The sequence below is a fragment of the Capra hircus genome, chromosome 8 (assembly GCF_001704415.2).
Source record: "Capra hircus breed San Clemente chromosome 8, ASM170441v1, whole genome shotgun sequence".
Lineage (NCBI taxonomy): Eukaryota > Metazoa > Chordata > Mammalia > Artiodactyla > Bovidae > Capra > Capra hircus.
In genome coordinates this window covers 76,971,809-76,995,061 of record NC_030815.1, presented here as the reverse complement: position 1 = coordinate 76,995,061, position 23,253 = coordinate 76,971,809, and the positions used below count along the sequence as shown (strand labels likewise).

The window sequence follows — 23,253 nt, the reverse complement described above, 5'->3', positions numbered from 1 at the left end:
GAGTGGGTGGGGCCACCCTCCCGGAAGTGCCTGCAGGCTCCGGCTGGTTTTGGCTGTGCCCCAATGGTGCGCGCGGGGCCTTAGGAGCTTGGGGACCGTCGGTTCTCTTATCCTCTCTGAGAGGGCGGGAGCCTGTTAGGGCAACGATCCCGCGGTTGGAAGGGAGGGAAAGTCGTAGGGGACCCTGGCCTTTGTCCCTGCTAGAAAGGGAAGGGCGTTTGGCCAGCCCGCGGGCAAAAGTGTCGGTTCCTGTCCCACAGAAGTGCAGGATGGACAGGCTTCTGACTCCCAGGGAGTCTGCAAAATTCATTGCCGAGAACAGTCGAGATGTGTTCATTGACGACGGAGGCGTGCGGAGGGTGGCCGAGCTGCTGCTGGCCAAGGCCACGGGGCCCGAGCTGCGCATTGGGGGCTGGAAGGCGATTCACGAGCTGAATCCTAGGGGCACCGACGAGGCCGCCGTTAACTGGGTGTTCGTGACAGACACGCTCAACTTCTCCTTCTGGTCGGAGAGTGACGACCATAAATGTCTGGTGGGGTTTGGGGGAAAGACGTATAGTGGGTACTGGTCCCTGTGCGCCGCGATCAACAGAGCTCTGGACGAAGGTTGGTACCCCTACTCCCGGTCAGACCCAGTGGCGTTGAGATTTCATTTTACTGGGAGGGTCCCACAGAGTGGGTTGGGACATGGAATAATGTATTGATAAGCCAAATTTATTACCGGTACCTCTGCTTAAAATAAAAGTAAGAGAAGAAGCTGGCATGAAATCTTTGATCAGTGTGAAATGATTCTAATACTTATCACTGTCGCAGCTAAGACTGAAAGTCAGTCTTCTTAGGAATGCCACTCTGATGACATCTGAGGAGCAAAGGGACAAATATTATCCCACACTTTACACAGTCAAACTACATTTGATGTAATATTACAATTATTAGAAGTGGATGAGTAAGTACAGACGAGCAAATACAGAATGAGGGATCTGTTTCTGATTTTTAATTATTCATCTACTTTTAATTCATTCCTGTAATACTTAAGTGGTTTCATTTTAATTGTATGTTGTAAAAGCAAAGGCCTAATAAATATAAAAGTATGACATTGTTCCTCTGCCTGTGCTCTTCTTCCTAAGGGATCCCAATAACTAGTGCTTCCTACTATGCCACAGTGACCCTTGATGAGGTCCGGCATATACTCCGGTCTGACACAGATGTCCCCATGCCTTTGATAGAAGAGAGGCATCGGATTCTCAATGAAACAGGGAAAATTCTGCTTGAGAAGTTTGGAGGCTCTTTTCTTAATTGTGTCCAAAAAAGTGATAAAAGTGCTCAGAAGTTATTGCACCTGGTAGTTGAAAACTTTCCTTCTTACAGAGATGTGACTCAGTTTGAGGTGAGTTGCTCCCCTTCTAGAGATTTTAGAGTTCTTAATTATCTTCTCATAGATAACTCTTTTACTTTCAGAACTCCTTTTGAGAATAAAAATTTACATTCTGAAATTTTTTCCTAATGGAACCAAGGAACAGTAACAAAATTGTTAAGCAGTGTTTCAAAGACATTACTTCTCTTAATGCTTTCTAATCAGTGTATTTCCTTTATTGTTTTGTCCTTTACAATGTTTCAAACCTAAGAAAACACTAGACTTAACATGATGTCACTTGGGGATAGTGAGGTCCTTTTAGTACTTCAAAAACTTTACTTCATTGGATAAGAATCAGAATGTATACTAAATTTTCTCTTAAAAAATTTCTTGCTAAGTTTTAATGTATATATACTGTGTATTTTCTTTTTCATGCACAGGGTAGTTTAATAGTATTATTTGCTCTATGGTACAAAAAATTTAAGTAGGCATACTTTTTAAATGGTGAACATTTTGTATACTCTCCTAGTATACACCTGGATTTTATTTTTGTATAATTCTTTTAGAATTCATTGTCACTGTGTATTTTAACTGTTAAATAGAATTGAAAGTAACTTAAGAGGGACTGTATATATAAATCTCTTGACTAAGTTAATAAGCACTTATGTTAACTTGAAATTTTACCCTTTTGTAATCACAACAACTAAAATGACTGGTAATATTGTTCAAATCTCTGTTGATGATTCACAAGGTATTTACATGCACACACTCTCATTTGATCCACGGAACAATTCTGTAGGGCTAAGGACAAGGAGTGTTATAATCCTATTTGTAGACCTGGAACCACAGTCTCAAAAATAGAAAGGTTAGCTAATGTACAATATCTTAGGTCATTTAGTCAAGAAATAGCTGGCTTTTCAGTTCTACTGTAAAGTGAAAGATGCCTGATTATGTATGTTAAGATTCTTTTAATTGCAAGTGACAGACACAAAACAATCAGATATGGAGATAAATATCCAGGATCAGGGACTCAAAGCCATCGGGATTCAGTCCTCTCTTTGTTTCTGTTGACTCCATTTTTCTCTTACCGCAGACCAACTTTCTCCATGAAGTAGAAAAGCAGATAACTGAAGGACCTACTGTATAGCACAGAGAACTCTACTCAGTACTCTGTAATAGCCTACCCTGTAACTCTACTCAATACTCTTATAATGGGAAAAGAGTTTCCCATTTTATCACTTTAGCCACCAGGGAGAGAGGGAGGAGCTCTCTTGCTTCCAGTTCTAAAACTCCTGGACAAGGACTGATTGACCTGGCATGGATTATGACCAGTTAAGCGTGACTGTGGAGAGTAGTATGGATGGGACACAGGCAGTTCCTAGGAAAGAGACCCTAGGCCACTGTTGAACTTCATTCTCTTCTGAGGAGCCATTTCATTAATGCAGAGGTTACTGTGAGCTTTATCTTAGCCTTCAAGGTATGTCATTTCAGCCTTGTTTTTCAGGAAATTTGAATCAAGTTCTTTATTTCATGCTGGCCATTTAAATATATTAAACAGTGTATAAAAGTAATCAAACTGTCATTCATGTTGCTTGGAATCTGTGTATTCCAGAATCAACATGGTTGTTGTAGAAGAAGGGCTAAGATTAAATTTAACATGACTTTAGGAAGGTGGCTCAGTTGGTAAAGAATCTGCCTGCAAGGTGGGAGACCTGGGTTCGATCCCTGGGTTGGGAAGATCCCCTGGAGAAGGGAAAGGCTACCCACTCCAGTATTCTGGCCTAGAGAATTCCGTGGAGTGTGTAGTTCCTGGGGTTGCAAAGAGTCGGACACGACTGAGCGACTTTCAGTTGCTTACTCCCTTACTAGGATGGAATGAATTCAGGACACCATGTAGTTGCTTACTTTCAAGTTGTCCTGAATTTTTGTTTCTGTGAGAAAAAGGAGTGAATTTTTTTGGTAGACAAGATTGAGTTAGTAAGCATTTGCTGAAATTCTCTTTTATTTACAGCAGAATGCTTTCTTTTCATTTGTTGTATATGCTGAGAAGTTCAGTTAGAAACTGTACCAGGATATAGATTAATTTTAAGGCTAACACATTTTTTTTTTTCCTTTTTGGCCACAAGATGCAGAATGTAGGTTTTTAGTCCCTTACTGGGGATTGAACCTGTGCCCCCTGTATTTGAAACTCAGAGTCTTAACCACTGGACTGCCAGGGAAGTCTGAAACTGATACATTTTAAAATGAAAATTAGTACCTGAGCCATTTCCCATCACTACTCATTTCTAAAATAGATTCTTAACGAAAATTCCCCAAAATGTAACAAAAATCAAATTTAAACATTTTGGTACTTTCTTGAAGAAGTATTACTACATTTTTTCATTTTTTATTTATTATTTTCATAAGATTATCATTATTGTTACCCCAAAGCACTATATTTTTTGAATCCCTGTGATTCCTCACATAACACTGAGTGTATAGTGAGGACTCACTTAATCTTTGATTAGTTAATTTTAAGTTAGCTTTGCATATTTATTTATTTTAAAACATTTTTATGGAGTATAGTTGATTTACAATGTTGTGTTAGTTTCTGGTGACATAAATAATTCACCAAAGTGAACCAGTTATACATATGTCTACTCTATTATTTATTTATTTTTTTGTCCAGTCTTTTTTAGATTTTTTTTACCATTGCAGAATATTGCGTAGAGTTCTCTGTGCTATACGGTAGGTTTTATTAGTTATCTACTTTATATATAGCAGTGTGTATATGCCAATCCCAATCTTCCAAATGATCTCCTCCCCCCCATCTTTCCACCCCTGGTAACCATAAGTTTGTTTTCTACATCTGTGACTCTGCACATTCATTTAAAAGATAAAAAAATAAAGCACTGAGTGACTTCACTTTCACGCATTGGAGAAGGAAATGGCAACCCACTCCAGTGTTCTTGCCTGGAGAATCCCAGGGACGGGGGAGCCTGGTGGGCTGCCGTCTATGGGGTCACACAGAGTCGGACACGACTGAAGTGACTTAGCAGCAGCAGCAGCTCAATTCCAAGTCTAAAGGAATTCTAATGAACTTTTGGTACTGCTGCTGAATTCAGAAAGTGATAAAATCAAATGTATTTTTAAAAATTTAGTTGGTTATTTATTGGCTGCACTGGGTCTTTGTTGCTGTGCTCAGGCTTTTCTCTAGTTGTGGCAAGCAGGGGCTACTCTCTAGTTGTAGTGCAGGGCTTCTCATTGTGCTGGCATCTCTTGTTGCAGAGCACATGTTCCAGGTGTGTGGGCTTCAGTAGTTGCTGCACTTTGGGCTCAGTAGTTGTGGCTCGTGGTCTCCATAGTTGTCGCACATGCGCTCAGTTGCTCTGAGGCATGTGGAATCTTCCTAGGCCAGGGATCGAACCTATGTCCCTTGCATTGGCAGGTATATTCTTATCCACTGTACCACCAGGGAAGTCCTCAAATGACTTTCTATCCATATTTAAAAAATTTTCTAATTGCAAAAGTAAAACAAATTAATTATAGAATTTGGATAGTATTGTTTACAATTTGGTCTTTTTCTCTGTGTGACTATATATATATATATATATATATATGAGCTGGAAAGAAATATGCTATATAAACTGTTTTAAAATTTAATATGTTATGAGCATCTATGTCAGTAAAAATTCTTTCACAGCACAGTTTTTTTCCATGCTACTCTTAATGGCTTCATAGTACTCCACTGTATTGATGTACATTACCATAATTATTTGCCCAAACTATTTTACCACAATAATTGTGATATATAGTTTTATTTTTAAATTAAAGTTTATATCTTATTGTTTCCAGTTTTATGTAAAAATAAGCAATATTGCCCAGCAGTTTAACACCCGTAATTATTTCCTTAGAATGGATTCCCCATAATGGGATTACTGAGAGTGTGGCCAGGATTTTCAGACTTATAATACATAAAAATGGTTACTCTTCTCTAGGAAAACAATAACAAAGATGATCAGCAGTAGCATATTTGAGTGTCCTTTTCCCTACTCCTTCATAATATGGTAGTAGTATCAATTGCCGTATTTTTTAATCTTCAGCAAGTTACTAAAAATAATTATAATTGTTTTTCATGTTACACTTATTTGCTGAGATTATCATTTGTTTCTAGACATTGTGAACAAGTTAGTGAAGTTAGAGAATTTGTCTAAATGAAACAGTTTAGATGAGTGATTTCTCAACCTGGCTGTGCCCCAGAATCAGGAGACTTCAGAATTCAGATACATTCCCAAAGCACCACCATCAAAGATTCTGATCTCTGGGTAAAATAACTTTATTTTTTAAAGATCTTAAAGTGACTCTGATTTAGAACATTCAGTAACTACTGTTGTTTAGTTGCTAAGTCATGTCTGAGTCATTTTCAACCCCAGTGACTGTAGCCCACCAGGCTCCTCTGTCCGTGGGATTTTCCAGGCAGGAATACTGGAGTGGGTTGCCATTTCCTTCTCCAGGGCATCTTCCAATCCAGGGATTAATAAACCTGCATCTCCAGTGTTGGCAGGTGGATTCTTTATCACTGAGCCATCAGGGAAGCCCATTCAGTAACTATATAAAAGCCCTAATTAACAAATCAACTTCCTATATGCTGACATACTGATAAATATACATGAAAAACTTGAGCTTTTCTCCCCTGGTGATTCAGAATCCCCCTGCAATTCGGGAAACCTGGCTTCGATCCCTGGGTTAGGAAGATCCCCTGGAGGAGGCCATAGCAACCCACTCCAGTATTCTTGCCTGGAGAATCCTCATGGACAGAGGAGCCTGGTGGGCAACAGTTCATGGGGTCACAAAGAGTCAGACAGGACTGAGTGACTAAGCATAATTGATAACATGTTACGTTATGCTTAAGCATTTGTAATTCTTGACCTTTCTAGTTTGTTCATAATAAGTTTGTTGCAGAAAATCAACTCATGGTTATAGTGTTTTACATTGATTATTATTTTATAAAGGTACTATTTTGAAAATATTTTATTTGCAAAGCAATATTATGGAACACGTGTTGTGTACTTAGTTGCTCAGTCGTGTCTGACTCTTTTCGACCCCATGGGCTATGGCCCACCAGGCTCCTCTGTCCATGGGATTTTCCAGGCAAGAATACTGGAGTAGGTTGCCATGCCCTCCTCCAGGAGATCTTCCCAACCCAGGGATTGAACCCAGGTCTCCTGCCTTGCAGGAGGATTCTTTATCACCTGAGCCACCAGGGAAGCCCTATGGAACATATAGGGAATTGTTACTAGAGGATTTACTGGTATTTTCAGTGATATCAGTTAATATTTTAGAGATATAGATTTGGTTACTAAAATTATTTGACTACTAAAAAACATATCAGCTTGCTAAAAAATGCTTTATAGGTGATTTGAATTTATTTTTAGATTCTTCACTTGAATTTGTTTTTGTTTTCGTTTTAGGGTATTACAATCTAACCTTCATGATATCCTAGTTGGCTACCATGGAAACAGTGCTCATGATGTGACAATTTGTGTTTTGTTAGATGCTGGCACTGATTTTGTTATATAAGTCTGGCTCCTAGATTTTTCCTGTTTGCTCTATGCATGCATGCATGTTAAGTTGTTTCAGTCGTGTCCAACTCTTTGCAACCCTATAGACTGTAGTCTGCCAGGCTTCTCTGTCCATGGGAATCTCTAGACATCGTGCTCTCCTCCAGGCGATCTTCCCAAGCCAGGGATTGAACCCACATCTCTTATTTCTCCTGAATTCACAGGAGGGTTCTTTACCACTAGTGCCACCTGGGAAGCCCTTGCTCTATGAATCTTATTAAAAATAGGAGACAATAGCTTCTATTATAATATATATTATGACTAATACTTCTTTTTCGAACAGTTTTATTTTGTGAATTAAGTTTATGCTTGCTGTTCAGTAAAGTTTACTTGAATTAGAAATCTAGTTACCATCTACAAGTCCAGCATCCATAAAGGAACAATTTCCAGGTTGTCATATTTTGGTAGGTTTGGGAATATAGATTATTCCCAGATGATATAGAAATATTTCTTAATGGTGATTTCTTCCTCCATCACTCAATGTAATTTACAGACTTTACACCAAAAAATGAGTGTATGTGTTTGCCCTAGAAAACAAAATACTCAGTTTCTTAGTGGTGGCTTTAGAAAATTTAGTTAAAAAAAAAAGATGGAAAACTTAGTTTACTTAGAAAAAGTACTTCTGGATTGATTGCAGGGGGTATTCTTTAAGGTTAAATAATATTAAGTTATTTCTCATTAGGATAGTATAGCAATATTTTTAAAAGAAGTAGTTTTAATAGAGTTTTTTAATAAATAAAGGAATCTATATTATCATCTTAAAGAATTTTTATATGGAGTCTATCCTTGAAGAATTTAATTTCATTTTTTATTTACTTCTTTATGTCATTTACTTATTTAAACATTCTCCAAGGTGGTCAGAATGTGTTTTGGGAGCCAGTGATACTTTTTAATGGTTAGCAGACTCACAGTTATAAAAGATGATTTGAGGTCATCAGCCTTGGTATTAAGACTAGGAGTAGATTTAATTATGTTTTTCCATAGTCCATGCTAATGAGCATTTGTAGTTTTATAGAGAATTTTTGAGTTAAATTGTGACCCGTTGTCTTATAATGCTTGGTTAAATTTGTTTCTGACATGTATAAATATAATTGGTAGCTTATTTTGTTATATGGACTTAAAAATTGACTTGGACCGTTTCCAAAAATGGTTGACTTGATAAATTCTAGCTGTTGATCAGTTGTGTCTTTATCTCTGAAATAAGTTAATCATTTTATCTGAAAGGAAACAGTTAAAAAATGGATATTGTAATTCTCTTCAAAAGTGAGTTCAGGGATGATTATTTTTTCTTCCATATGCTTCTATATTTAATATAATTAATGTGAATTATGTTGCACTCAGAAAAGCATATATATATATTTTAAGAAACTTTCTAAAGAAATGCTATCTAGCCCTTAAACATAGTAAGCAGATAAATTATAGTGGCACAGAAATATGTATATAAAGTAATGTCATTGAAAAAGAACACTGAGTAGTACCATGATGACATGAATTGTATTTTATGTGCTTTGAAAAATAAAGGAAGTAAACCTGGAGTGATAGAGATGAATTAGTATCTATAGACTCCCTTTTTTTTTTTTCTATAAAAGGTCTATAAATTCTTACCAAAGAGTAAGATTATTTACCCTTGAAAAAATGTTTCCGATGTGTACCTTTTTTTAATAGCATACATAAGGCTTTCAGATACCCAGGTAACATTCATATTCTCTTCATTCATCAGGGGAAAAGAATTTCTTTTTACAAAAGGGCCCAAATCCTGGTGGCAGATACGTGGAGTGTATTAGAGGGGAAAGGAGATGGCTGCTTTAAGGACATCTCCAGTATCACCATGTTTGCCGACTACAGATTACCTCAGGTTCTTGTTTACCTGGGAGCCCTGAAATACTCCAATGAACTACTGGAGAAGCTTCTCAAAGGTTTGCTAGCTTAATTAAGACATTCTTTGTTATACTGTGACTTGTTCAGTCTTTGTCATTTCTTTCACGAAAGGTCTTCCCTTAAAAAAAAAACAAAACACTATTATTGTTAAAAGCACATGTAAAGAATGCAAGGGCAATTAAATTATAGAGAAAATTGGTTTTTGTTTTTTACACTGTGGAATATGGTTATTGCTGGAAATCACACTGTCTGGACATCATCATTTCAGAGTCTTACATTAAAATGACACCTAAATTTATGTCACATGAAGGTGTGCAACACTAAGACAGTTCAGGTTTGTATTCAAAGTGTTATTAATTAAGCTTAAGAGCATACTGCACTGTGAAATAAAAAGTGGGCTGAGAGATAAATAATATGTACTGGATTTTGAGTGAGGAGGCTCCAGGGTCTGCCGCTGGTTTATCTTGCACAAGTCACTGACTTTTCTAGGCTTATTTATTTGCCATTATTGAGTTTGAATATTAATTCTCAAGAATGAGAGTCTTATTATGAGTATAGATAATTGTGTTTATATGAAAAGTAACTTTTCTCTTTTTAAATATTCCTTTGCATAAGAAAAATAATTATATTGTACAATTTTCATGTTATTTTCTCTTTTAGGGGCAATACTTTCAGCTACTTTTTTCTTTATTTTTAAAAGAAGCTGTTTTTATGATTGAGTAATTTTTTTTCGTGAAATATATTTCAGTCACTCAAAATAAGAATGACACAGAATATAAAGGTACCATTATTCCTATGGTTGCTTCTACCAGATTTTTATGTAGCCTTGGGCAATCCATTTTGCTCATTTCCTCATTTGAAAAATAACAGGCTGTTCTATGTCATAATACTCATGTCTGGGATCATTAATTGTTGACTACCTTTAAAGGGACAACCTTTAGCAGTCAGGGCTTCTTCTACATACAGCCATATTCAGTTGGTCTTTTTTTTTTTTTTTTTGGGTGTATGCGATACACATTCCTATCTTTATAAACACTTTCTTGCCTGGTTTCCCCCACCCAAATTTTCTTTTATTCAGTTCAAATCCTACACATCCAAAAAAGCTTAACTCAAATGCTAAGTCAGTGTCTGTTCCTCCACTTGCCCCAAGGGTCAGAGATAGACATATGGAAGGGACACAAGTAACACTATTTAAGATCCCAAGTGACAGAATGGAACCAGTGGGGCTAAAATAGGGCATTTCCTCTAGGTCTCAGTGGATCACAGGGCTTCTCAGCTACTCTGAAGCTCTGTGTAAGTGTACCAGTTGGTGGCCCAAGGCCAAATATAGCTTGCAGATGTGTTTTGTTTGGCTTGAACAGTGTTTTAAGCAATTTGTAATTAGTTATCAGCACTTAACAATTAGATTTCACATGAAATTCAATTTTCTGATTTCCAAGAGAAGAAAAATGCTCGAACTCTGGGGTCTGTCTGCCTTGACATGGGGCAGCATATGCTCTCTAATTGACCACATTTTGCGCCCAGCTGCTGCATCCACTTACTCTGTCTGCCTCTATCTGTTGAGTTGCTGAGCCCAACTCGGGTCTCCCTGGCAGAGCACTACCAGTGTCCACCTTGCAGGATCAGATATACTCTGGAGATGAGCACTGAATACCTGTAGGATCTAGCGGCTCTGTATTCAGGCAGAGCTGACAAAGGGATCCTGACTCTGAAGAACAAGCATGGTTTTCCTTGCTCAAGCTAAGAACTTTGATCTCCTAGGTTTTTCTTGATGTATCTGGAGTGTCCCCAAGACAACATTAAGTTCTCAAGGGTAAGGGAGGTGCTGTTTATTTGGCCCCCTGGGAGTCCTCCACATTTTGCAGTAATTTTTTTTTTCTCCAACATCAAACCCAAATTTTAAATCCTGTCTTTTAAATAATTTAATAATCTTGCTGTCATATTTTAAAATATATGGCTCACCCATATTCAATTAGCAGATATTTATTGGGGAGCTGGTATATGCAAGGGGCTATGCTAGGTCCTATGAATATTGAGACAATCAAGTCAGACACAATCCCTGACCATGTGGAACTTAACTTGCAATTTTGAATTAATGCCAGAGTTTAGAAATTGTTTAAATTACCAAAAATAAGTAAAGTCTGAGATTTACAGTTTTAAAATGAGTACTATTTACTGCATGTTGTCCTACAGTAAAGTTTTGAATGCATTTTATTTCATTGACTATTAGTGCTTATTTTTCTTTTTCCTCCTTGCAGGAGAAATGCTTTTTTATGGGAGTAGGCAAGAGGTGGAAATCAGAGGGTGCTCAGTTTGGTGTGTCGAGCTGATCCGGGATTGTCTTCTGGAGCTTATTGAAAAAAAGGGTGAAAAAACTACTGGAGAGATTAATTCCATTCTTCTGGATTATTACTTATGGGACTATGCCCGTGATCACAGGGAAGATATGAAAGGAATTCCATTTCATCGTACACGTTGCATATATTATTGACCCATAGTGTAAACTGATCCTAAGAAATTCCTTACATTTTTGTATCATAATTATTTATACAATTCTGCTTTGATATTAAGAGAAAGTGGTAGAGGTTACAGCAACAAGAAAATTAATTAGCCAGACTCTCTTAAAATCTTTTCCTGACATATCACCCTGTATTCCCAATTTTATCCTATGTTTGCTTGTTTAATTTTAACTATATTTTCCCTTTCTATAGATACATGAGAGAAATAATGAAGAAAATTTAATGCTTTTTTTAAATATCAGATTTCTTAAAATTAATCATGTCTTATAATGATCCTTAGTGATAATATTTCATCCGTTCAATCAGTATCTTTTTTCACGGTATAGTAATTTTCTGTGTACCATAATCATTTGATATGAGAGAGAGTAGGGTCTTTGCTGTATTGAATGCTGCCACTCTTATAGAAGTCAATCTTGACAGATATTTAAAAACTTTTTGTTGATTAAAATAATGATTTTCAATTTAGGATACTATTTTTTTTTTCAGAGTAACTACATTGGAATTTATTGAATAAAGATTTTTTAAACATTTCTTAAATATGGAATGAATTGTTTCATTAAATAGAATTTACCACATATATATTTTTAAAGTTTACATTGAATTTGATTATCTATGTTGTAGGACTCTCATTTCTCAGCTTCACCACCACTTTCGTCTAATGTGCTTAGTCAGTCATGTCCAACTCTTTGTGACCCCATGTCCTGTAGCCCGCCAGGCTCCTCTTTCCATGGGATTCTCAGGCAAGAATACTGGAGTGCGTTGCCAGGCCCTCCTCCAGGCGGTCTTCCCAACTCAGGAATCAGACCCAGGTCTCCCGCACTGCAGGGGAATTCTTTACTGTCTGAGCCACCAGGGAAGCCCTTCATCTGACGTAATCTTGACTTTCGTTAATTATCTACCTTGTCACCTCACTGTGTGTAAATTAGGGAAAGCTCGGAGAAGGCAGTGGCACCCCGCTCCAGTACTCTTGCCTGGAAAATCCCATGGACGGAGGAACCTGGTAGGCTGCAGTCCATGGGGTTGCTAAGAGTCGGACATGACTGAGTGACTTCCCTTTCAGTTTTCACTTTCATGCATTGGAGAAGGAAATGGCAACCCACTCCAGTGTTCTTGCCTGGAGAATCCCACGGATGGGGGAACTTGGTGGGCTTCCGTCTATGGGGTCACACAGAGTCGGACAAGACTGAAGCGACTTAGCAGCAGCAGGAGTCCTTTCTCCAAGCACTTTACTGCCATCTGCTGGAAACTTGTCAGTAACTTTACAAATTACAATGTGTGGGAATGTGAATGGGGTACCCTAGAATCAGATACTGCCCTTTTTAAAAAAATTTTTTATTGGAGTGTAGTTGCTTTACAATGTTGTATTAGTTTCTATTGTACAGCAAAGTGAATCATCCATATGTTTACCTATATCCCCTTTTTAAATTTCCTTCCCTTTTAGGTCACCACGGAGCACTGAGTAGAGCTCCCCTGTGCTATACAGTAAGTTCTCACTGGTTATCTATTTTATACATAGTGGCATATATACATAAATCCCAGTTTATCCCATTCCTTCCCCCCTTGGTGTCCATACATTTTTTTGTTCTTTACATCTGTGTCTGTTTCCGTTTTTCTGATAGGCTCATCTGTACCACTTTTCTAGACTCCACATGTATGTGTTAATATACAATATTTGTTACCTCTTTCTGACTCACTTCACTATGTATAACAGTCTCTAGGTCCATTCATGTCTCTGCAAATGGGACAGTTTTGTTCCTTTTTGTGACTGAGTTAAAAAGCTTGCACCCCCAGAAGTAGTGGTCCTGTATCTCTCTCCCCCCTTTGTGACTAAGAGGAAGATGATCTCGTCCCTAGTTCTGGAGGTGGACCCAAGTTAATAAGAATGGTTTATTTTTCATGGCAATCCTATTCTCTGTCTGTTATTGCTCTAGTAATGGATATATAATCTAGCTCTGGCTAGTACACTGAAGGGCAAGTCTGAAGGGAGGCTTATGGCAAAAGGTTTCTTCACTTTTAAGAAAGGGCCATGGAAAGAGATCCCTTTTCTTCCCCTGAGCAATGTTCTGTCTAAATGTGATACCTGAAGCTGTAGTAACCACTGTGTGAAGCCAGAGCCCTCCAGTACTTGCCCTGCCTGAGTCAAACTTAGCTCTGGCTTTCATCCCTGAGATGAGGAACACAGCACCTTATTATTGCCATCATTTTGAATTAGTGTTCTGTAGAAAGTATCATAGTTAATAATTTCCAATGAAACCCGCTCTTTTAAGGCTCTAGGAACAACAAGCAAAAGAGTTGCTTAGACCTTGGCACTAACCCAACTCCTCATCCTGTCCCTTCCTACTCCTTTCCTTCTCCTGAGCAATGTTGTACCCTTTTCTTTCTTTCCTGTCTTTCCCTTTTTCTCCTTCCGCCCCACTCTCTTCCTCCAGGTTCGGTCAGCTCTAGACTTCCTGCTTTCCGCATTTACTTCATCATGTAAAAGACAGAGAAGGCAGTTCAGGCACTGTATGGTGCTCTTTGATGTCCAAGACACAGCTGTCTTTTCTCTTGTTCCACTGAGGGTAGCCTGGACTCATGATCTAAGATGTCTGCATTCTAGGCAACAGGATTGAAGAAGATATGAAGTTGAAGAGTGCAAGGGTTGACAGAAAGGCTCTAGCAGCTTTTCCTTTGGCTATCTCAAATCTTACCTATAAGGAGGGCAGACTAGAGCAAGGAAAAGCTGAAATTGGTTAAGAAGCAGCAATCACTCATTTTAACCAAGATAGCAGGTTGTTTGGTACTGTGTGTGTGGCACAGTGGCCTAGGCCAAACTAACAGGTGGCCTTATTTTGCTCACTTTAAGGTCTCCTGAGATTGTGTGTATATATATACACACACATACAGGAGAATACCCTGGCATAGCTGTGAATGCCAGGCCAGCTTGTGTCAGGGGCTGCTTTCGTTCCTTTTTCAACCTTTAACTTTCCCCTGATTAGCACTAAAGAAATGAATGGATTTCATTAATTTCAATCTAGAAATCAGTTAATGAACTCCTTCACTGGTCCTCTGAAGCTGAATGGGTAGTGGTTTAATAATTTGGTTGAGGAGGTACAGGTTTAATGAGCCACAGTATGTGAACTGAGGCAACTACACCTTCTCCTTCCTTGTAACTCTGTGACCCAGCTGTCTCCCCATGTGTTTAGACTCCCTTTTTTCCTTTTTTCTTATTTATTTGGTTGCCCTGATCTCATATGGCATGTGGGATCTAGTTCCCTGACTAGGGATCAAACCTGGGTCTCCTGTATTGGGAGCACAGAGTCTTAACTGCTTGACCACCAGGGAAGTCCCTCTTCTTTTAAAAAAAAAAAAAATTTTTTTTTAAATTCTCAACCCTCTGATGGATGTTATTGCCGAAGACAAAACCTGAACAAGTAAGGAAATTGATCTCATCCAGTTAATTACAATATGGAGAACACCCCAGATGCCAAGATTAGAGCTTCTCGGCAGGTGGTATTACCCTACTGTTTTATGGGGAGGAGTACACCAGTGAGGGATTCATAGGCGGTTGTTCTGCAGTCATGAGGCATCTCAGTAAGTTGGCTGAACAGGAAATGTTTACCTTTGTGTCTAGCTAATTTGAGGCAGACCAACAGTTCTGATCTCAGCTAATCATTCATGAGACAAGGAGGAATTGGAGAATTTGTGACTGGCCTTGTCAGCAGGTTTAGGTGAAAGGGGAAAGATCTATGTTTGGTCTTGTCACGGTAAAGTCAACAAGGGAGACATGAGACAGAGTTGCCAGTCCTATCTAAGTCACACAAAGAAGGGTTATCCTGTTGGGTGTACTGTTTCCTGGAACACAAAAGGTAGGGGGTTTCATAAAACAAAGTTCAGGGAGTTTCTTATTGTCATTATTTTTCAAAAGTACAGAGCTCAGCCAAAATTCAACATTTTCATCATCAGCCCTTTCTTGTGCTTGTGCTTGTGTGTTTACTGGGAACAAAAAAGGCTGTCATGGCATAGGTCACATTTTTATTTGCTCTCAAACCATGGGAGGTAATCACCCTCAAAGTAAGGAAGTCCAGAATTGTGAGTTCTCCACAGTATAAAATGCCTAGTGTTAAGATCCAAGGGTCTGGGCTGTCCTAAGGAGAATCATCATATGCTCATTGTCTTGGTTCTATCATCAGCTTTTGAACAAATCACTTAAAATCTTTATGCCTATTTGATGTACATAGGCAGGAGGATAGTCTGAGTCTCTGGTTCTGGTTCTAATTTTATTTTTGTATCATTTTATGATACATGCATGTCTCTAGTTATTTACCAGTTGAGGTAGGACAACACTGTGTTGGTTAATTTTATGTCAGCTTGATTAGGCAAGGGTGCCCAGCTGGTTGGTCAAACATTAGTCTAGATATTGCTGTAAAGATATTTTTCAGATATAATTAATAATCAATAGACTTGAGTAAAGCAATTACAGTCCATAATGTGGGGGCTTCAACCAATCAGTTGAAGGCCTTCAGGTCAAAGACTGAGCTTTCCAGAGGAAGGAACAACTTTGCCTCAAGGCTAAAACATAGAAACCCTGTAAAGGCTGAAACATAGAAACCACTTGCTGTTCTGCCCTGAAGATTTTAGATTCAAGACATCAATTCATCTGAAGTTCCGATTTGCTAGTCTGCCCTATGAATTTCAGACTTTTTAGCCCCCACAATCACATGAGCCTATTCTTTAAAATACATCTCTCTCTCTCTGTAGATAGATGAATGGATGGATGAGTGATTGGATGGATGGATGGACAGACAGATATAGATTATAGGTCTAAATTTCTATTACATCTATCTATATATATATATCATATTGGCTCTGTTTCTCTGGAGGACCCTAATACAAGCATGAATAAATATTATGGCAAAGTAATTTTTGTCTAACTTAGGGATATCAAATATAAAGTAAGAAATTAATAAAATATAATGAGGCTAAGTAATTTGTATGATTCCTTTCAGGTATAAGACTCACTGACTAAAGCAATTGGAAGTTTGGAGAATTTGTTATAGTGGCATTCATCTAAGTTTCTCTTTTTTCCCATTCACTATATACCTTCTTTTCCTTTTTATTTTCTTTTCCTTTCTGTTTTGATTTCTCCCATTGGGTTAAGGATGTTTTAGTTTTGAGTGAAAAAAACCATACTCAAACTAGTTTAATGAAAAAGGAAATGTAATGATTAAAAAAATAAATAAATCCAGGGAAAGAGCTGGCCTTAGCAATGCCCAGTTAACAGTCAATAGATTAAAATGCACAAAGATTACACATTTTTGCTCTGTTGGAAGAGATGACCCTAATAGCTAGTGATTACAGGCAACAGAGTGCAAATCTTTGCCAATAGTCCAGACAAAAAACTCTGTAGCTTGGCTAATTAGCCTGGCTTGAGTCCCAGGTCCCCTGCCTGGGGCCTGGGGTAAGAGCCAAGTGATTGGCTGGCCTGGCAGGTGGAGCAGGGGTACATTCAGTTCAGTTCCGTTCAGTCACTCAATCGTGTCCGACTCTTTGTGACCTCAAGGACTGCAGCACACCAGGCTTCCCTGTGCATCACCAACTCCTGGAGCCTACTTAAACTCATGTCCGTCGAGTCAGTGATGCCATCCAAGCAACTCATCCTCTGTTGTCCTCTTCTCCTCCCACCTTCAATCTTTCCCAGCATCAGGGTCTTTTCTAATCAGTCAGTTCTCCGAATCAGGTGGCCAAAGTATTGGAGTTTCAGCTTCAGCATCAGTCCTTCCAATGAATTTGCAGGGGTACATGTGTGTGTGCTAAGTCGCTTCTGTCGTGTCTGACTCTGTGCAACCCTCTGGACTGTAGCTGCCAGGCTCCTCTGTCCATGGGATTCTCCAGGCAAGAATACTGGAGTGGGTTTCCATGACCTTCTCTAACCCTGGGTCTCCTGTATTGCAGGCAGATTCTTTACCGTCTGAGCCAAGGAATAGGGGTAGTTCTTGAATAAATAAAGGAGGTCTGCTTATAGAAAGGAAAAGGGATGGTAGGCAGTCCAAACAACTTTATCTTCTATACCTTTGTGTAATCAGAATTCTTCACCAGGTGGGGATCATTTCAATTTGGGAACCATCAAAGAGCTAGCTGAGTTGGTCTAAGGAAAGAACTGAATGAATTTCCTAATGGAGTTGGAAAAAATCTAGTAACTCTCTCCTTTCCCTTGCCATTTCTATTTCAACATTCTCAGGAAGACTGAGGGTTGGTTGGCATATGAATTAATCAGTATTCTTTGGTTGTAGGAATGGAATTCAGTGATTAAAATTTGACAATATTCGTGAATCCTGGATTAAAATGAAAAGAAACAGTCACAGTGGTACTTATAAGTCTGGAAATACTTTGAAGGGTGAAAATGGTATTTTGAAAGCAAATAAAAAGTATAAAATTCTATGAGTTCATAATCACTCCTACTGAATCCAAAAGAAGAAACCCTGTTGTTCAACTTTGGTAGGGATCAATTCATTATTCTCAAAATGGATAAATAGAAGAGAAAAAAAATCAAGCATGGGTCCTCTACTAACTGCATTTTAGGATAATTTAATAGAGGGAAACTTCTTTGTAGAACAATTCTAGCTAATAAATGCAAAAAATAATATTAGAATTAGAACATTACCATTTTGGAATTCCTAATGAACTCCTAATAATGGATCTGTAAAATAATCATCAATGGTTGTTAAAACCATTAGGTAAAATATTGACGGGGAAATTTTAAATGGATGGATTAGGCTGAAAACACCTGAACTCACTAGTAATCTTAACATCAGCAGAAGTGGGAAACTCAGACATTATATGCCTCCTGGTGTGTTGAATAGGGAATTACACAGCCCTGGCTATGAATTATTCTTGCCAGAAAAATTGAGCCTGAATCTAATCAAGAATCTAGATCTACAGGAAATGTAGTTGACAGAAGATGTAGGAAAGAGAGGAACCTGTTAAATGGTAACACAAAGATGCAATTGCCAAATCTAGAATGTGAGACATTCTAAAGGACAATTGGCATAGTTTCTTCAACAGATAAGTGATTTTTAGAAGTGGGGTGGCAGGGTTGGTGAGGATGTGGAGAAATTGGATCCCTTGTGCACTGTTGATGGGATTGTAAAATGGTAGAGCTGCTATAAAACAATTTGATAGTTCCTCAAAAAATTAAAGATAGGACTACCACACAATCCGGCAATTCCATTCAGAGTATATACCCCAAAGAACTGAAAGCAGGATCTTGAAGAAATAGTTGTACATTTTTGTTCTTAGCAGCATTATTTACAATAGCCAAAAACTGGAAGCAACATGTGTCCAACAAGAGATGAATGTATTAACAAAATATGCTACATCCATACAAGGGCATATCAGTCTTAAAAAGGAAAGAAATTCTGACATGTGCTACAACATGGGTAAAGCTTGAGGATATGATGCTAAGTTAATAAGCCAGTCACAAAAGAACAACTACTACAAGATTCCACATATATGAAGTACCTAGGGTAGTCAAATTCATATAGACAGAAGTAGAACGGTGGTTTCCAGAGGCGAAAGGGGTGAATGGGGAATTGTTTACTGGCTATAGAGTTTCAATTTTGCAAGATATAAAGTTCTGGAGATTGTTGAACAACAATGTGAATGGACTTAAGACTACTCAACTGCATACTTAAAAATGGTCAAGATGATAAATTTTATGTTATTGTGTGAAGTGAAGTTGCTTAGTCATGTGTGACTCTTTGTGATCCCATGGACTGTAGCCTACCAGGCTCCTCCTTCCGTGGAATTTTGCAGGCAAGAGTACTGGAGTGGGTTGCCATTTCCGTCTCCAGGGAATCTTCCCAACCCGGGGATCGGACCCAGCTCTCCTGCATTGCAGGCAGACACTTTACCCTGTGAGCCACCAGCGAAGCCCAATGTTATTGTGTATTTTACCATAAGTTTTAAAAAGGTGGCAAATGACTTACTAAAAGAGAATTAAGGAACATGTCAACCAAATACTACATGTGGATCATATTTGGATCCTGATTTGAGTAAATAAGGGGAGAGAGAAAGACACAGAGAGAGAGAGAGAGAGGCGTGCAATGCATTATGCAGAAAGCTCTAGCTGACCTCAGTCTCTGAGGAGGCAGTGATGACTTTATCAACTGACACATATAGACTTCAGTCTCGCTTCTGCCACTTACTGGCCATGTAGCCTTGAGCAAATTAGTTGTTCTCTGTTTTGTTTTTTTTTTTCCAATTCCCATAAATATTTACTGCGTGTCTGAGACGAACTTAGTATTTATTGTGTATTGAATGCTGACTATGCTCAACAAGTAGGAAGTCAAGAAACACCTGGAGTAACAGGCAAATTTGGCCTTGGAATGCGGAATGAAGCAGGGCAAAGACTAATAGAGTTTTGCCAAGAAAATGTACTGGTCATAGCTAACACCCTCTTCCAACAACACAAGAGAAGACTCTACACATGGACATCACCAGATGGGCAACAGCAAAATCTGATTATATTCTTTGCAGCCAGAGATGGAGAAGCTCTATACAGTGAATGAAAACAAGACCAGGAACTGACTGTGGCTCAGGTCATGAACTCCTTATTGCCAAATTCAGACTTAAATTGAAGAAAGTAGGGAAAACCACTAGACCATTCAGGTATGACCTAAATCAAATCCCTTATGATTATACAGTGGAAGTGAGAAATAGATTTAAGGGCCTAGATCTGATAGATAGAGTGCCTGATGAACTATGGAATGAGGTTCGTGACATTGTACAGGAGACAGGGATCAAAACCATCCCCATGGAAAAGAAATGCAAAAAAGCAAAATGGCTGTTTGGGGAGGCCTTACAAATACCTGTGAAAAGAAGAGAGGTGAAAAGCAAAGGAGAAAAGGAAAGATATAAGCATCTGAATGCAGAGTTCCAAAGAATAGCAAGAAGAGATAAGAAAGCCTTCCTCAGTGATCAATGCAAAGAAATAGAAGAAAACAACAGAATGGGAAAGACTAGAGATCTCTTCAAGAAGATTAGAGATACCAAGGGAACATTTCATGCAAAGATGGGCTCGATAAAGGACAGAAATGGTATGGACCTAACAGAAGCAGAAGATATTAAGAAGAGGTGGCAAGAATACATGGAAGAACTGTACAAAAAAGATCTTCACGACCCACATAATCATGATGATGTGATCACTAATCTAGAGCCAGACATCTTGGAATGTGAAGTCAAGTGGGCCTTAGAAAGGATCACTACGAACAAAGCTAGTGGAGGTGATGGAATTCCAGTTGAGCTGTTTCAAACCCTGAAAGATGATGCTGTGAAAGTGCTGCACTCAATATGCCAGCAAATTTGGAAAACTCAGCAGTGGCCACAGGACTGGAAAAGGTCCGTTTTCATTCCAATTCCAAAGAAAGGCAATGCCAAAGAATGCTCAAACTACTGCACAATTGCACTCATCTCACATGCTAGTAAAGTAATGCTCAAAATTCTCCAAGCCAGGCTTCAGCAATATGTGAACCGTGAACTCCCTGATGTTCAAGCTGGTTTTAGGAAAGGCAGAGGAACCAGAAATCAAATTGCCAACATCTGCTGGATCATGGAAAAAGCAAGAGAGTTCCAGAAAAACATCTATTTCTGCTTTATTGACTATGCCAAAGCCTTTGACTGTGTGGATCACAATAAACTGTGGAAAATTCTGAAAGAGATGGGAATACCAGACCACCTGACCTGCCTCTTGAGAAATCTGTATGCAGGTCAGGAAGCAACAGTTAGAACTGCACATGGAACAACAGACTGGTTCCAAATAGGAAAAGGAGTATGTCAAGGCTGTGTATTGTCACCCTACTTATTTAACTTATATGCAGAGTACATCATGAGAAACGCTGGACTGGAAGAAACACAAGCGGGAATCAAGATTGCCGGGAAAAATCTCAATAACCTCAGATATGCAGATGACACCACCCTTATGGCAGAAAGTGAGGAGGAGCTAAAAAGCCTCTTGATGAAAGTGAAAGAGGAGAGTGAAAAGGTTGGCTTAAAGCTCAACATTCAGAAAACAAAGATCATGGCATCTGGTCCCATCACTTCATGGGAAATAGATGGGGAAACAGTAGAAACAGTGTCAGACTTTATTTTTTTAGGCTCCAAAATCACTGCAGATGGTGACTGCAGCCATGAAATTAAAAGACACTTACTCCTTGGAAGAAAAGTTATGACCAACCTAGATAGTATATTCAAAAGCAGAGACATTACTTTGCTGACTAAGGTCCGTCTAGTCAAGGCTATGGTTTTTCCTGTGGTCATGTATGGATGTGAGAGTTGGACTGTGAAGAAGGCTGAGCCCTGAAGAATTGATGCTTTTGAACTGTGGTGTTGGAGAAGACTCTTGAGAGTCCCTTGGACTGCAAGGAGATCCAACCAGTCCATTCTGAAGGAGATCAGCCCTGGGTGTTCTTTAGAAGGAATGATGCTAAAACTGAAGCTCCAGTACTTTGGTCACCTCATGCGATGAGTTGACTCACTGGAAAAGACTCTGATGCTGGGAGGAATTGGGGGCAGGATGAGAGGGGGACGACCGAGGATGAGATGGCTGGATGGCATCACAGACTCGATGGACGTGAGTCTGAGTGAACTCCGGGAGTTGGTGATGGACAGGGAGGCCTGGCGCACTGCGATTCATGGGGTCGCAAAGAGTCGGACACGACTGAGCGGCTGAACTGATGCTCAACAATGATAAAATATAAATAAATGATAAAAATAAATGCCATAGAAATGAATGATATATAGTCTCTGCTGATGCTGGAGAATTAAAATGTGAGGCAAGAAATAGCAGGGGGACTTCCCTGGAGACCCAGTGGTTAAGAATCTACCTTCCAATGAAAGGGATGCAGGTTTGATCCTTGGCTGGGGAACTAAGATCTCACATGCTGAGAGGGAAGTGAGTTCCTGTGTTGCAACTAGAGAAGCCTGAGTGCTACAACAGGAGACCCAGCGCCGCCAAAATTTTAAAAATAAAAATAAATAAGTTACTATATCTTCTTGAAAGAAATTTAGAAATAGCAGGGCATCTAGAAAGGTAAGAAAAAAGTAGATTATGAAAGGCCTTGTATATGATGTCGAGAAGAGTGGACTTTATCATGAGAAGCATTTTATCTTTTCCATAAAGAGCCATTTATAAAAGTAAACTTACAGGTTTTTAAAATTTAATTGCAATTCCAATTAAAAAATCTCAATGGAACTTTCTTCTGGAAATTGTCAAACTGATTCAAAAGTTCTTCTGGAAAAGAAATGCTAAGAATAGTCAAAAAAAGTTAGAATAATGAGGAACAGCTTGCCCTATCAGTAAAGTATAGGGCAAAGCTATAGTAATTAAAGCAGTAAAGTATTGGTGCAGAAATAATAAATTAATGCCACAGAATAGAGGCCCTCATGAATATGTAGGAATATGTTCTATTTTACCAATTCTAAGACTGATTTTTCAGATTTCATTTCAAGTTATATGAACTGAAATATATTTTCTTAGTCAAAATATGACTTGGCATTGCCACTACTTGTAACATAAAGCATTTTAATGATACACTTTTCAATGAAGTCTGTTTTTTATCTTAAGTATTCCAGAATTGGGTTTTGTTCATTGAATAAAGACCCTAGTTGATTAAATTATAAAATGACCTTTAACTCAGTTTTAATGATGGTTATTTTGATGAACTTTGTTGAACATTTTAACTATTTCTTGCTTTTACGCATATATATATGTGTGTGTGTGAGTTTCTCCCCTGAACAAGTTTGAGAAAGATGCCACCATCATTCTAGGTACCTAATAATTTTTGAGTCCTTGCTTTACAATTAGTTCCGCCTTTCAAACTATAACAACTCTATGAAGTAGGGATGACTTCTATTCCAATTCTTC

At 38.5% G+C, this 23,253-nt stretch overlaps 1 protein-coding gene across 2 annotated transcripts; it reads left to right on the top strand.

Moving 5' to 3' along the window:
• C8H9orf64 (chromosome 8 C9orf64 homolog) lies at positions 18-11,888 on the top strand. Of its 2 annotated transcripts, none has more exons than XM_018052418.1 (4): positions 18-66; positions 1,128-1,387; positions 8,675-8,870; positions 11,091-11,888. In XM_018052418.1, exons 2-4 carry the CDS (start codon positions 1,214-1,216, stop codon positions 11,321-11,323), a joined length of 603 nt encoding a protein of 200 aa, XP_017907907.1. In that variant the 5' UTR covers positions 18-66; positions 1,128-1,213; the 3' UTR covers positions 11,324-11,888. The 2 variants fall into 2 exon arrangements, with proteins under 2 accessions (XP_017907907.1, XP_005684165.1); XM_005684108.3 differs by having other exon boundaries at positions 23-606.